The 15639-nt window shown below is 45.3% G+C and overlaps 1 protein-coding gene across 1 annotated transcript in view; it reads left to right on the forward strand.

The window, feature by feature from the left end:
- The window catches only part of LOC146839362 (glutathione S-transferase P-like), an 89590-nt gene that overhangs the window by 43727 nt on the left and 30224 nt on the right, over positions 1–15639 (forward strand). Inside the window, exon 5 of the mRNA XM_085651363.1 lies at positions 6021–6124. Within this exon, the coding sequence (XP_085507489.1) occupies positions 6021–6124 (104 nt within the window). The remainder of the gene's footprint in view (positions 1–6020; positions 6125–15639) is intronic.

Below are 15639 nucleotides of genomic sequence, written 5' to 3' on the forward strand. Positions count from 1 at the left end.
CATATTACTTGTGATTTGTTGACTTTATGTTTATCTGCCGCTTCATGACGCACACCGTACTCGTGTAGTGATGCAGGAACAAACATATGTCATCATGCTGGAGTCAAAGCCAGAATGGCCTCCACGTCATGACATATGCGTGTGCATTTTTGGTGTTGTATGTGTACATCATCATGCTTTGATCAGATTTGTTTTCTCTCATGCTATTTAGCATCTGCAACAAGTCTGTAACTCCGTTCAAAAGTGAGACCTATTGGCTTTGCCAGTGCTTGTTTTTCTTATTTTATGCCATTTTTAAGTAAGTTCAGTGTGCATTGGACAATGTTAAAATAGTATAGATTATTTTAGGTCACATTGGGGCATACTTTGGTTGTTTGGTTATTTCAGTTCTGGCCAGGTTAATGTACCAGGTTAGGTAATTGGCCGGGCCAATGGAATTGGGCGCAGGGGAGGACCAAATTATGTGGCAGGGTCGACTACATAATGCAGCAAGATAAGGCAAGTTATGTGACCTATTGAGGAACATTTTGTGATAGTATTGCTTCATATTTTTTTCATGTTAACACAATCTGGTCAAAGGTTTCACCTCAGTAGTACCAGTTTAACACCAAAAAAGAGTAATAGGAACATGACCAGTCAACCTTTGCATAGGGCCTTCCACTGCGTGGCAACATGGGTCGCTGCGTTTTCAGAAAACACATTTTTTGTATTAAAATCTGGAGATTATGCAGTAGATGATGGATTGTGTGGTTTATGCGGCAAATGTATTATTGTGCATACAACACTGCCGCCGCAGAATCACATAATTCCAGTGGTTCTGATTATTGGATATTTATTGAACTCACTATTTCCCAGCTTTTTGGCGCTATGGAAAATGTATCAATTTAGTAGCAGCTAGAATATCTGTTCTGCCGAACTTTCGGGTGAACGATGATTGTACGCATTATGTAATAACGCAATAATGTAACTCGTGATTATATAAAGCGCTACAATACCTTAGGGCCGAGTTCACGCTAAATGAATCTAAACAAACAAGCATTGAAAATGCAATAGGTTTCGCCTTTGATTAAGTTAAAGTCATTTGCTTTGCTAATAGTATTATATAGCAAAGCAAATGGCTTTAACTTAATGGAAGGCGAGACCTATTGCATTTAAAATGCTTGTGCTGTGTTGCGGTTCAATTTTCCCCTCTGGAAATTGTATGAGGGGGTAAGTACAGTGGAACCCCATCCCTTTTTCTTGGGCCCTACCTGACAGATCAAGATCACCCCAAAAGTTTCCAGAAAGGAGCTCAGGTAGATTACTTTGTTTTGTCGAAAAAAAAACCTGCTTTTGGCATATTTGTTCGGTAAGACTGGGGAAACTTAGATGGTACTAGGGGGCTTATTTGCAAGCCCCTCACACCACCGGTGCATCACTTTTAATGGGGAAAGGTGACTTACGGGTGGTGCAAGGGGCTTGTAAATAAGCCCCTGGGTGTCCTCATAAACTTGTGAAGGGTTTCTGGATTACATTGACGACATGAGCCCCATAAAAGGTTTTAAAAGGCCTGGCTGTCAGGAAGCATGAAGTCAATCCAGAGTGGATGATGGACCTATCCTAGAGTGCTGATCTGGATAGCATAAATGCAGCTGATGAGATGATCACCTGTAGTCAGCACTGAATAATTGCATTCTAAACTAGTCAGCCTATTTACCTTTGATAACAAAAGTAATTGTACAATAAACAATTTTTTTGTGCGTAAGTGGCAACGTTTATCAATTCTCGTCCACCAACTTATTCATGTTACCATAGCATATCGTGTTGTCTGGAACGGACGACATAGAATAGTAATTATGTGTTTCCCATAATGCATATCGTCTCTTGGACCGCTTGTAGACCAATACTGAACATTTTATTTGGTGCTCCACTGTAATGTGAGTGAAACTGTTTTGACATGAAAAGTGTTACCCGCTTCTTCTAGGATTTTTTACAGTGAGAAGGGGTTTCCTTACTTCAGACCTGAATTGAAAATATGTTTTATTTCATGTACGAGTTCAACAAATAGGGGTTTCAACTTCAACCAGTCAGGAAATCGATATGAAAAAGGCCCCTTTCCTGAAATGTGTGTGCTAGACAAGTAGCCGTGTCCTGATATAAGCTGAACACCGATTGGTAACATTTCCAGTAGAGGGCACCAGAAGACAAGCATAGAGGTCGGACGGTTGCCTTGACAAGAATCGTAAGAGATAACATGGACGACTTCCATTGACGCCAAATATTTACGCTCACCGCTCAGAATGAACGTCCGTTCAGGCAGCACGATGCCTTCTGGATAATAATTGATGTAAACATGCAGTAGCAGAAAGATGATTAATTTAAGAAATTATGAAGTTCTACAGACCATCTTCATGACTCTCTTGTGTCAATGTGCAAGGGAGCTAAGCGGCAGATCAGGTGCAATTCAGGAAATATCTTATCCATAGGAAAACTGTAGTGTAAAACATTAGTTCAGATATTCGCACCCAGAGCGAAAAGGCTAAACGCATAATGAACAAGAAATGAGTGAGGAAGAGTAACGGGCAGAGACAGAAGTTAAAAGAATACAAATATATAGAAAGCAGAATGAGGAGCGAAAGGGAAACGAAGAGAGAACAAGAAGGGCTGGGCGAGAAGGGAGGGGGGAATGCCAGCAACAGAGGAGCCCGCGATTACGATCGCTACGGAGGAAAGACACATGGCGCTGCGCGCGTGCACGTTCACGTGCACTGTAGCTTTAGGCCACGGCAGCACTTTGAAAAGCCCAGATATAAAATGTCTCTTCGAGCCTTTGGCTCGCGAGACCTAAAAATGGCACTTGCCTGAAGCCTCGGACCTCCGGGGTCGTGGCAGGGGTCGTCTCAACCTCCTTCTCCTTTCTCGTGCTGTCGGGGGTAGCCCTGTGGAAATCCTTCACACTCCGGGGAAATTCCTCACAGTCATCTTAAGGATCCGGCTATGTTCCGTCCCTCTCCGTCTTCTGGTCTTTGCAGCCTCCCAGGTTGTCCTCTCCTTACCGTTTTCTCACGCTTCAGCGTTTCACCTTCATTTCCCAGTCGGCCACCTGCGTCATCTCCTCCGGGTCTCTCATCAGTCCAGCCTCAGACGTCATAGTGACATGCATCTTGGCAGCTAAACCGTTCTCTCCGTAGTTTGTTGGAGAGAAAGTTGCAGCCGTCAATGAGCCTCCGCGTGTCCGCGATGCCTGACCACAGTGTGTTACGCAATTATTGTATTTACTCAATCAAGACTGATACACACACTCCGAGATTGAATCCAGACCAATTGGGTAAATATAAAAAAGGTGTACTTGTATTTTATTTCTAGAACCAAGCAGGACTTGTTACAGGTAGGTAAAATATACTTGGTAATGATTTCGAAAGCAGTTGCATTACACAATTATTACTTTTAGAATACTTGTTAGTTACTTTTAGATAACTTTGAGTACTGGGGTGGTAGGCCTAGATACCACACCTAAGGTTCTTACAATACCCGGTAAGTAAGACTTTTTATACTTTGCAGCATTGTTCTATTTTCTCCATACAAACATCAGTTCAATACTTGGCACATTTTAGGCCCAAAATCTCTTAAAATGGGTTGCTATGGGAGAAAAAGTGTTAGCGTTTCTCAGATAAGTACACGAATTACGAGTTGGAGTTTTGGGGGTTAGGAGCAAGGTTCCCCAAGGTCTACATGGGTACTCAAGTTGCACCACCAGTGGCACTGGGGCTGCTGGTTGCAGATTGCAGGGGCCCAATGTTAGCAAATTGGGCTAAGGAAGCCTTCGGTCAGGGACTGCTGACGAGCAGGCCACTCTGTTGTGGGAGCCATGCTCTTGGGGTTAAGGTCAGCACTGCAAGGGCCAATGACCAGCACAGATGCTGCACCACCAGCAGTAATGGGGCGGCCAGTGCAGGGTGCCAAAAAGGCATCGGAAACCCTATGCTCTTCAATGGAGACCTTCGATTCAGTGACAGTGCTTCAGGCTCGGGCAGAGAAACTCCCTGAAGGTGACCACCAGCTGGAGAAGTAAATTGGGATTGTGGGGGATACCTGTATACCATAGATTGAGCCACCCAAGACCCTGGGGCATCGGGTGCTGGGGTGTCTTCTGGAGTCTGCCTTTCTTACCCGCTCCGGTCACGGTCGGGGGGGCACTTCAGGTGAGGCTGCCGGTGTCGTCTTGAGGCTTGAGGAAGGTTGGGAATCACCATATCCCAGGTCAGGATTGCTGGAGAGACCTCCTCTTGGTAGTGGGCCACTCGAACTCGGCCCATGGGCATCGGGTGCAGAGTGGTGCAGAATTGGAGAGTCACCTGAATCCGGATTCTGGTCTTGAAGTCTTTATTTGAGCAAATCCGGTGCTCACAGGAGACAGAGTCTGTAAGGTGAGTTTAGGGCAGGTACTCCGGGCACTGGAGGGCTGCTGGCTCCTTGGCATGCCGGTTTCTTCACTGTAGGCAGGTCAGGGTTGGGACAGGCCGGTAGGGCTGGGGCTAAAGCAGTAGGTGTCCTCTACTTCCTGGGTCAGCATGGCTCTTCGCCCTTCTTCTTTCTTCCTCAAATCTGAGGAGGCAAGGTTCAGGGTTGTCCCTAAAAAATACATTTATGGGTGTTTAAGGGGCGTGCAGGTCGGGACCCATGAGTCCCTTCCTTGGGGTGGGTACACCCCCTATTATGCTACCCTCCAGTGGGAGGGGGCATGAGCCTCTCCCTAATTGGCGGAGTCCCCCATCTTCAAGATGGAGGGGACTGAGATGTGTGCTTCACCTTGCCTCCCCCACCTGAGGGGCGGGGTTGGGGAACGTTGGCCACACCTCTCTTACTAGCTTGGTTTTACCGCCTATTCTCCTACCCAAAGTTGGGGCCAGAACTGGTGGGAGCCAGTTGCTGGGGGCAGAAAAAGGCAGGGACAGCTTCCAAAGGCAGCAGGCCTTTGAAGCTTCCCCTTCGTTGACCCAGCCCACCCTGGGGAGGAGGCATAACACCTCTGCCTAGGATGGGATTTGTTTCTGCACCCAGAGAGCGGAGGCTCTTCACCTAGGGGTCCTGAAACCTGTCTGGTGGTGGCAAATGGCAGGCAGCAATTCAGGAACCACACCAGGGCTGGTCGATTTTCAGGGGACATCTCTAAAATGCCCTCTAAGTACATTTTACATTAAATCCCATTCTGGCATCAGTGTGGGTTTAATGTGCTGAGAAATTTGCTACCAAAATTCCCAGTTTTTCGTAAAGCCATTATGGAGCTGTGGAGTTAGTAATGATCAACTCCCAGACCATATACTCTTTATGGCTTTACTGCACTTACAGTGTCTAAGAATGGACTTAGACACTGTAGGGTTACAGGGCTCATGCCATTGTGCCCTCACCTGAGGTCTAGTGTACCCTGTTAGAGGGGTGATCTTACCTAGGCCTCAGGCAGTGGGTTGTAGTCATGGCACATGCCATGTCAACTTTTCACTTTCTCTGCACAAAAACACGCAGTCTGCAGTGGCAGTGTGTGGGTGTTAAGGTACTGGGCCTTTAAGGGTGGCACAATAGGTGCTGCAGCCCTTAGAGGCCTTTCCTGGTCACAGTGCCATTGGTACCCATGGTACCTTTTACAAGGGGCTTACCTGTGGTCAGAGATGTGCCAATTGTGGGTACAATGGTATAGTCTTTGGAAAGAAAACAGGCCATAGGAACCTGACGGGCAGGGACCCAGGGCACATCAAGTTAGGTTGCATCAGATGTCAGGCAAAAAGTGTGGGGGGGGGTATCCATGCAAAGAGCAGTACTTTCCTACACCAGAGTTCAAGGAAGGTTTTGGCACCCGGATGTGAAAGAAAGAAGCCTAAGAAGGGAAGGTTTCTAATATGCTTTTCTGTTCTCATAAGAGGCTGAACGAGCATTGACTGGTTGTGAAGCCTACATCTCCCCAGACTTATAAATCTCTGACTATTCTCACCTGTGGTGTGTGTCGCTTCCATTCCACCCTTCTAACACCTCTGCTTCCCTCACAGATCTCTACGGAAAGAACAACAAGGAAGCTGCGCTCATTGACATGGCCTACGACGGTTTGGAGGACCTGAAAGAGAAGCTTTTTCGTGTTGTTGTCCACGAATGGGTAGGCTTTTATCTATGTTTATGTCAAGGTGGCCACCAGAAGCCTGAGTCCTCTCCTCTTAGGGATTGACCCATGACGCCAAGAGAGAAATCTGCCACAGTCCGCGAGAAAGGCTAGGCTATTGGGAAGCAGGGAATTTCCATCCCCCCCAATCTATCGCTCTGTAAGGTGCAGAGTAACTCAAATCAGGCAAGTGCGTAGGAGCCAGTCCAACTCTGCACATTAAGAGGCTCTGGGCCTGATTATGATGTTGGTCGAAGTTGCCTCCGACCGACATCCCTGCCATTTCGAAACCAACTGACCTTGAGCCGGCAGTCCGAAACCGCAGTTACGATGCAACTGAACCATTTCCCAATGGGATCTTGTGCAGCAGTCAGAAATCGGCCCCAGCACAAGCTCCCATAGAGAAATGGGAGTTACTGTAAATCCCTGCACCACAGTGCAGGGATTTACAGGGGGGCACAATAGATGCTCCCCAGTCCAACAACCGAAGGCCGTGGAAGCAGGGGGCCCTGCCAGGGGCCCCCAAAGTCGCTTTCTGACAGGCTTTCCATGTCAGAAAGCTCGACATGGAAAGCCTGTCGGAACCCAACATCATAATGCGGAAGGCGAAAATACCATCCATAAGGGATTATGTGGTGGTTCTGACTGGCCGGTTTGGAGTCCGACCGCCATCATTGAAATACGGCGGTCGGACTTCAAACCATGGATGTCTGTCGGTAAGCCTCCGACAAGCAGTTGGAGGCTTACCGACCGACATCCAAATAAGGCCCTCGATGTCTGTGCATGTCGCTGATTTGAGAAAAGGATGCCTTTAATTTACTGAGGCCTTGATCCTGACCTCTTGACCTCACCTTCATTCTTTAATGAGATCCTTCAAAACAGATGGGCCTGGCCAGTGGAGGAGTGGGCGGGGGATAGTAGGTTCTCTTCTGTTTTGGGTGGCATTCATCTAGAAAAGAGTACATAACTCCCTGCCTTTCGTGAGAACACCACCAATGTGATAAGAAATGTTTAACATCTATGCATTAGTGGAATTTAAAGAGAGCCTAGAAGCCCACAGGACCAGTCCCAATTGCGTAAAACATGTCCTGAAAATACTTCGTCCCTCCGTGGGCTTTTATAGGCGTGGCTTTACTGTCAGCGCCTATCCAGGATATTTTGAAAAGTTGTGTGGACAGTTATGATAGGATGAAACAAATCTAGGGACTTGATCTACAAAGCATTGCAAAGGTCACAAACACACTGACTCGGCGGTAGCAACCATTGAAATGCTTTTGTTATTTACTTACCCCAGATGAAGAGTCAGAAAAGTATTTTGACTCCTAAAATGGGACTTTAAATCAATACAGATCCGATATCTAGAAAGGGTGTTTTGTACGCGTCTCTTCCAAATACCAAATTGCTATCTATTGTGTCAATGTTTTGCGTCTGAAATACAGTCGCAAAACATTAATATTTTACTGACAACTCAAACGAGGTGTGTGGGATGACATAGTTTTGTTCTGTAGTAGCATATGGTTGAAAGGAATATTCGTTTACTATAATGAAGAAAATGTGGGGATTCTAAGTATGTCAGCTGGACCAGTGCTTGGTGAGGGATGAGGTGCAATAAAGAGCTGTTCAGGTGCTTAATCACCTTGAGAATGTTTGCAGCGTTTGCATGGCACACCTCGCAGGTGGTTGGCCCTTTCCTTTGGGGCCCATTCCCTTTGGGACACCTCCCCCGTTGTTAATGAGAAAATAAATGTTTAAGAGGAGGCAGTAGTCTACGGGACACTGCCTCCTCTCGAACACATTTAAAAACAAGTAAATATTTATTTTGAAATGCAATCCCTTTTCCCTTAAAGAAACTAGACGGTAGTTTTTTAAAAAGCATGTGGTGTATTTAAAAGAAATCACAGACATGGTGGTCTGCTGACCCCAGCAGGCCACTCCTCCCTTGATGGCTTCCAATCACAGTTGATGAGAATAGCCACCTACCACATCATTAAGCATGAGGTGGGCTGGATTCCAACCCACTGCAGTTGAAATTTTAGCAACCAACCTATTAGTACATTAGGGGGATCTTAAAATTCTTCAATGGTCACAAATGACGACCTGTATTTTGCGACAAGTAAATAGTACATATTGCCCTTGTTTTTTATTTATCGAGCAATCTTGGCAATTCCACTGTGTATAGTCGAGATGTAATGTTTAATCTCAACTCAATTCAGCCCCCCCACCACCACACATTGCATGTGGTTACACAAGCATTCACACCATCTTGTTAGTAGTCCTCTGGTCCAGACTTCTTGGTAGAGGCGGATCTGTGACAAGCTGCCGTGCGTTCAGTGGGGTACAAGGATCGGTAGGCTTTACCCGTCGTGATTCGACACTTTCATGAAGTTGCAAGATCTCACAGGATCACGCGTGGCTAGTGAGATGATGTGAAATCTGGTGGCCATCTTGGGTAGGGCTCTAGTATTTAAGTGGCCCAAGTCCAGTAGCAGCTGCCTCGTTATGAAGGAAGCGTTCCCTTCACAGCACCTCACTTCACTGGCTCCATGGATGGAGGTAGAAAGACAGAGCCGGGAATCAGGTGAATTCTCAGTTTAAGGAAAGTGCGAGATCCTTTTACCGCTTATTGCAAACTCTTAGCCATGGTGATGGACACTTTGGCTTTTGGCTCAGAAGGAGAATCCTCAGGGGTATCACTTATTCCATCAGACTTGATAGTCTTAAAAATGAAGACAATTATTTGTGAATGTGAAGTAATGTTGGTTCTGTCGGGTACAAGATTGTTTTAACACTTAATAATAAACATGAGGGAGAGAGATTCAATTACTCCAACACTTAATCAATAAAGAATTCAATAACGAAGAGAAGAACACACCAATTTTGAATAAATAAAAAAAAAATGTATTGACAGCTTAATCACTTTTTCCTTTTTAAATTGTTTGTGGTGTAGTAATGGCACAGTACGGCTGTCACACGCAATCAATGGAATTTTTGGAAAAACGGCGCCAGGGTGATTAAATGATAAAAGTGCAAAAAAGTGCTGGACGTGAGTGAAATATATATAGTGCTGTACAAATTGTTTATAAAAATGCTCATTCAAAAGACATCTGTCCTTAAGAATGTGAATCTCCAGTCCGACTGGGACTTAGTTTGCCGTTCACGTGGAGTGGAGAGCATAGGGTATAGATTTGGACAAGCACGACCACGTTTCGACGCAGAAGAGTGCATGATTGGAATTGTAGTCACGGCGGGTCGAATCATAAAGCATCCAGGGGCATATTTACGAAAAAATGTTGGAGTGCGGAGCTACACCAAATTGAGCAGCGCCGCACTGTGACATTTTTAAAATGCACGGATGTGCCGCATTCACAAGAACACAGAGCATGCCGTATTCACAAAAATATGGCTCGCCCCTGTGTTTCTGCTAGTGCTAGTGCACAAAAAGCTGCTTAGCACCAGCGCAGGCACCTTGCCGCCATGCCACAAGCGTGCCTGCGTTGCAGGGGCGATTGCTTATGTGTAGGAAGGGACACCTTCCTGCACATAAACAATCAATAATAGCAATCTGCAAAATGCAGAACGCATGGAAGAGCAAAAAACAAGAAGAAATGAATCATTTCTCCTAGTATTACCATTCTAATACCTGGTAATCCATGGTTTTAGTTTTTAGCGCTGTCTCAACCTTGTAAATCTGCTGGAACCTTCAAAAAGCAATGAGTGTTGCGGTGGAACGCCCACAGTAGCATCCATCGCACGCCCCTTTGCCGCCGAGGACTACGGCAAAAAGGAGCACATTTAGAAGGTGGAATTAATCCTTGTAAATATGAGAAATGGCACTCTGTCACCGGAGTGCCAAAATAATAACGCATCGGTGGAGATGGGGGCATGTAAATATGCCCAGCAGTGTAACAGCAAAGAAAGGAGAAGTGATGTGACCGTGCTGTAACGGCCACAACCTACGAGGAGAATCTACCGGCATCTTAGAAAGGTGTACTTTTATAGAAAAACGCATGCTAACCGTGTGTCTGTGGGCAGAGGAAAGAGAAGGAAGAAACATAAAAGTTAAACGAAAGTAACAAAGTAGAAATAAAGGCTGACGAAAAAATAAACAAAATACAGAATTGAAAAAAAGAGGACAGAACCGACCTACCATTGTGTGAAGGAGCGATTGGTGTGGAAATTAATATTACAAATCCAACTCTCAAATAGAAATAGTAAATGAATCTCACATTAAGGGGACTACATCCCACTCAAGTGAGCCAGCAAAAGGAAACAAAAATAAGGAAGAAGAAAGGGGATATAAGGAGCCTTAAACAGGCCACAAGCTCACTGATTAGCTTGAAGTAAAGAAACTAAGACAACATCCAAGACATTTCCAAGTGTTATAAACATAGTGGAATCACATATATACATGGAGAGAAGCAAATGCGAGTCATGCAATGTATGGAAGCATCACATAAACTAACGAGGCAAGCTAGAACATATTAAATCACAAGCTTGTGAGCGACATAAAAAGACAGCTTTATCATTCATTCCATTCGGACATAAAGTATGTAACTTGTTAATCCTAAAGATTTCCCTTTGCAATAAACCAATTGCTGTAGCTCCTCCCTCAGTTATATGTAGTACTCTGTCCAGTACCCGGAATCATAGTTCAGACACACCATGGTTGAATTCGGTGAAGTATATGAAAGCCACGTTTGGATTTTATTTCCGTTTGGTGCTTTTGAGTTCGTTTAGGCTGGCTTTGATTTTCTTCTCAGATCTGCCCACATACCCTAATCGCCAGGTACATTTGATATGGTGAGCACAGGAGGCAGTCTCACTTATTAATTAAGTTGACTTCACAAGTGTTCCATAGTAATCAAGACATTTATTGAAAGTTGCGATATTCATCCATATTTACATATACTATAGAAAACAAGCACATTCTTTATAGTAGAAAAAGAGCATGTGTACAAGCCTCTCCAGTCACTACATTGCCTTACTCTTTGTCAAGGAGGCATTCCATAGGCAGGTGGGTGTTCACAAGCAACACCCCTGGATTCTGATGCTGCCCCAGATTTACTTAATCACGTAAATCTGGGTAGTGCCAAAACCTTATGCCTCCCCAGAGCAGACATACCAAGAAGAAATATATTTATTTCTCCTTTTTATTTGTTCTTTCCATGTGTGTTGCATTCACAAAGAAAGAGGTTTTTGTGTGGGAAGGTGCTCCTTCCTGCACAAAACAATCTTGCCTGCAACAGAGGCCCCCTTGTACCATCGTGCAAGGGCACCTACATTGGCGCTAGGCAGCACGCAGTGCGCTCTCACAAGAGGACAGGAAAGGAAAGCACAGTATTTTATAAATACAGTGCTTTCCTGCCCTTTCACATTGACGTAGGGCAGCAAAGCAGGAAGACTTGCAGAGCTGTTCTACGCCAATTCCTCATAAATGAGGCCCTTAATGTCCAGTTAGCTTGTCTAACCAAACCTGATGTACATGAACCCAAGATACACTGGCCTGGGTAGGGGTGGGGGGGACAAGAAGAAGCACGTCATGAACACGGAATGGGATGAGGTGAGATAGTCACTGCTGAGATCTCCGACCTGCCATCTACATGCAACACAAACACACAAACAGTCACAAAAACAGTCACATAAACATTCAAATACATGCATGTGTTATACATCCATGTACAAATACACACAAGCACTAAGACTAACAAGCACACACATACACACACAAACTCATTCACAAGCACACATGAACACATGCACGTGCATCATACATACATGCACAAATTACATACAAACTTTAACACAAACAAGCACACAAATACACCCACATATACTCTCAGACACTTAGAGAAATGCACCAACATGCACTAACACAAATTAACACACATTCACAAAAAACGCAATCAGTTGCACACACATCATACATACATGACCAACATACATAACGCTAACGCACAAGCACACCCACAAACACACACATGGTGCACATATAAACACACCAACTCACACATAAACACGTATTTTGAACACATGCACATCATGCACGTACAAACATATGTTCAAACACTAACACATATAAATATACATACAAAAACTAAATCAAACACACCAGTTAACAAACATCATGCCAGATGTACAAACACACACAAAAACCACTTCCAATCACAAGCACACAAGCTCTCATATTCACGCATTTGCCCTCACAAAGCACCCTCCTGCTACAGACATCTCAACCTTGGGGTAAGCAGTGGCCGAGGTCATGGGGGCCAAGAAGTGCCATGGGCTCCCCTGAGATTCTGTTTGTTCTCGGATGTTCCCAGGGCGCTCATGTTCCCTGGGCTGCTGGGCCGGTGATGATGTTTAAGAGCAAAGTGCAGGCATTTAAGATTGAAATACAAACAGTTCATAGCAAAAGCAGCCAGGCCAAGTCCTGTCTGCTAAAGACAGAATGGGTGCATTTAAAAAACTAAGGGGCAGATTTACAAGCCCTTTGCGTCACTTTTGCACCGTTGTTGCGTCACTTTTGTGACACAGTGGCAGCGTAAAAGTTGCGGCCCATTTACAACGTGACACATCTAGGGAGATGGGGCATGTTGTGAAGCCCTGCGCCACATTAAACCTGCGTCAGGTTTAATATATGTAGGGTGGGCATTCCGTCGCAGGAAGCCCCGTAAAAGTGACGTAGTGAAATATACAAGATTTCACTGAGTCACTTTTATGTCCATGCTGCATCAAAACCCTGCTTGAAGCAGGCGTAAGGAGTGACTCAGCATGTTAGGCATAGGGCACCCCTGAGCATTGCTGAAGTTGCGTCGTGCTTGCGACACAACTCCAGCAATGCGTGACTTTTCCGTCAACAGATGCGTCAGAATTTCTGACGCATCTGTCAATCCTTGCGCCATGGTGCACCGTATTGTAAATATGGTGCATCCACGGTGACGCAAGGATTTGGCATGTTGGCGCAGGGAAAGTGACGCATCTCTACAGATGCGTCACTTTCTTGTAAATCTGCCCCTAAATGTATTGAAATTCATTCTGGTCGAATTTTTTCTTTGCCAGTGTATTTTTACACACAAAAGGTGATGGGAGAAAGGATTGCAATTTGTCTCACACCTGCCAATCACTTGGGGTAGCATCCCAACTCAACGTGCTGTCGCTCACCATGCCACCTCAGATTATACCCAGCTATATGCAAGTCAGTCTTTGTCCTCATCAAGTAGGAAAAGTCCAGCCCAAACTTATTTATTTATTTTATTTATGTATTCATTTGTAGTGCGCATGGTTACACCAACCGGTGTGTCCCTGCGCTGAGACATATCTAATGAGTCTGCTGCTGCCCCCAGTAAGGCCCATTAAACTGTACTATATTCAGTTTTTTGTGCACAGCCATGTCTTCAGCTGTCTGTTGAAGCTACTTTCGCTTGGTTCAGTTCTGATTGCGATTGGCAAGGTATTCCAGATTTTTGCTACTAAGTACCTGAAGGAGCGAGCCCCTATATATGCTCTGAGTATTCTTGGAACTGTCACCAGTGCCATCCTCATGGATCTTAGATTGCGTCCTGGGGTGTATTTAGTCAGTAGTGGATAAGGGTATCTAGGACCTTTATTGGAGAGGATGCAGTGACAGCGGCACGTCGCCTTAAACGCGACTCTCTTCTCCGCTGGCAGCCAGTGTAAAGCTGTCAGGGATTTCTTCGTGTTGGCTCTTCTTGGAAGGCTGAGAACCAAACATGCCGCCGCATCCTCTCAGAACTGGAGGGCAGGCAACCCAAGAGTGGATCCTCTTAGATCCTCTCAGAACTGGAGGGCAGGCAACCCAAGAACGGATCCTCTCAGATCCTCTCAGAACTGGAGGGCAGGCAACCCAAGAACGGATCCTCTCAGATCCTCTCAGAACTGGAGGGCAGGCAATCCAAGACTGGATCCTCTCAGATCCTCTCAGAACTGGAGGGCAGGCAACCCAAGAACGGATCCTCTCAGATCCTCTCAGAACTGGAGGGCAGGCAACCCAAGACCGGTTTTGACAGGATTGGACCTCTGAAGTCAGGTGCAGCGCTTCCAAGGGCGTGGCGAGAAAGGCACCCTACTCTGGGCGTACTCTTAAGGGTTTCTTGTGTTCCGCTTCAGGGACGGCCTGGCATGGCAGTTGGGGTTGGACTCTTCCTATTGGAGCAGGTGCAAGACTGAATGGCTGCTTCAAACAGAGGTGGTATGGTGTTCAAAATAACAGTGGGTTGGGAAGGAGCTTCAGTAATTACCAGTGGCTGGCATTATTTCAAGCGTTCCATCCATCACTTTTCTGTATCCTTCAGTCAAACACCCTAAGTTGGTTGAGTGTGCCTAGACATGGATCCTTGCTCACTTTGCCACTGGAACCAAGCTGCACCTGACTGATGGCCCCCAATCAGGACGAAAATTGAGCTGCTTGTGTTTTGGGTCAGGGAGGGCCCGCCTTACAGTTGGTTTGCTTATAGCTGGGTACAAACTGAGGTGGAGTGGTGTTTAAAATAAGGGTGGGGTAGGATGTGGCCCTGTGTAATTACCAGTGTCTGAGATAAATTCAAGTTGTTCATCTATCGCTTTATTGAGTCACTTCAATCCGACGTCCCAAGTGCTACATTTCTGTCCACAGCTAGATCCTATGCAAACTGTGCCATTGGAACCAAGTTTCACCCGACTGATAAATCCCCAGTAGGGCGTGTAAGGAAATGCCTCCTATTGCATGATCTCTCCCAAAGTCTTGGACTGCTGCTGCTGGTTTTTCGACTCTGAGAGTGCGCTGAGGCCCGCAAACCGGACCTCAGTACTAGTGTTATGACCCTACAAACGATACGTTTGATTGGATTACACCCATTTGGGATAAGCCCAAACGTCCCTCTTTAACATATATATATATGTCACCCCTACAGCAAGCCTATCAAGTCCTAAGGCAGGATTAACTATAGTATTTATACATCTGTCTTGTGGTATGGGTTGCTGATGTGTACGGCCCTGCGCTCGGCTCATACACACAGTGTCAGTAACACAACTACACTACATAAATCAAAAACACGGGTTAGCGGGGAGTCACAGTCTGATTATTACATCTAATAATTCAAACAACTTGGCTAGGTGCACACATTTACTTTATTATAAAAGATTTTCACAAATGTCATCTTTCTTCCTTTTAAGACTGACTAATATAATGCACAGAAATACATCACATTGCTAGCTGCTATACAAAACACAGTTTTCTTTCTCTTGAAAAGGGAAATTAAAGTCTCATGAATTAATTCCTGATGAGCAGATACCGCCCCACCCTTGAGTAAATACATTATTACAGATACAGCCAACGCGCGTTTCGTGGCACATCACCGCTTCTTCAGGGCTTGGATGAAAAGGCAAGAAACCTGGTACTTCTGAGTCCCAAAAATCTCATACTCAACGATGGATAAGATATAACATCAAAAGTCCTTGATGAGTTACTATTTGAGTCCTTTTTTAATGCAGCAATTTACTGAATAAAAAAATCG

The sequence above is a fragment of the Triturus cristatus genome, chromosome 4_1 (genome assembly GCF_964204655.1).
Source record: "Triturus cristatus chromosome 4_1, aTriCri1.1, whole genome shotgun sequence".
NCBI classification, from domain to species: domain Eukaryota; kingdom Metazoa; phylum Chordata; class Amphibia; order Caudata; family Salamandridae; genus Triturus; species Triturus cristatus.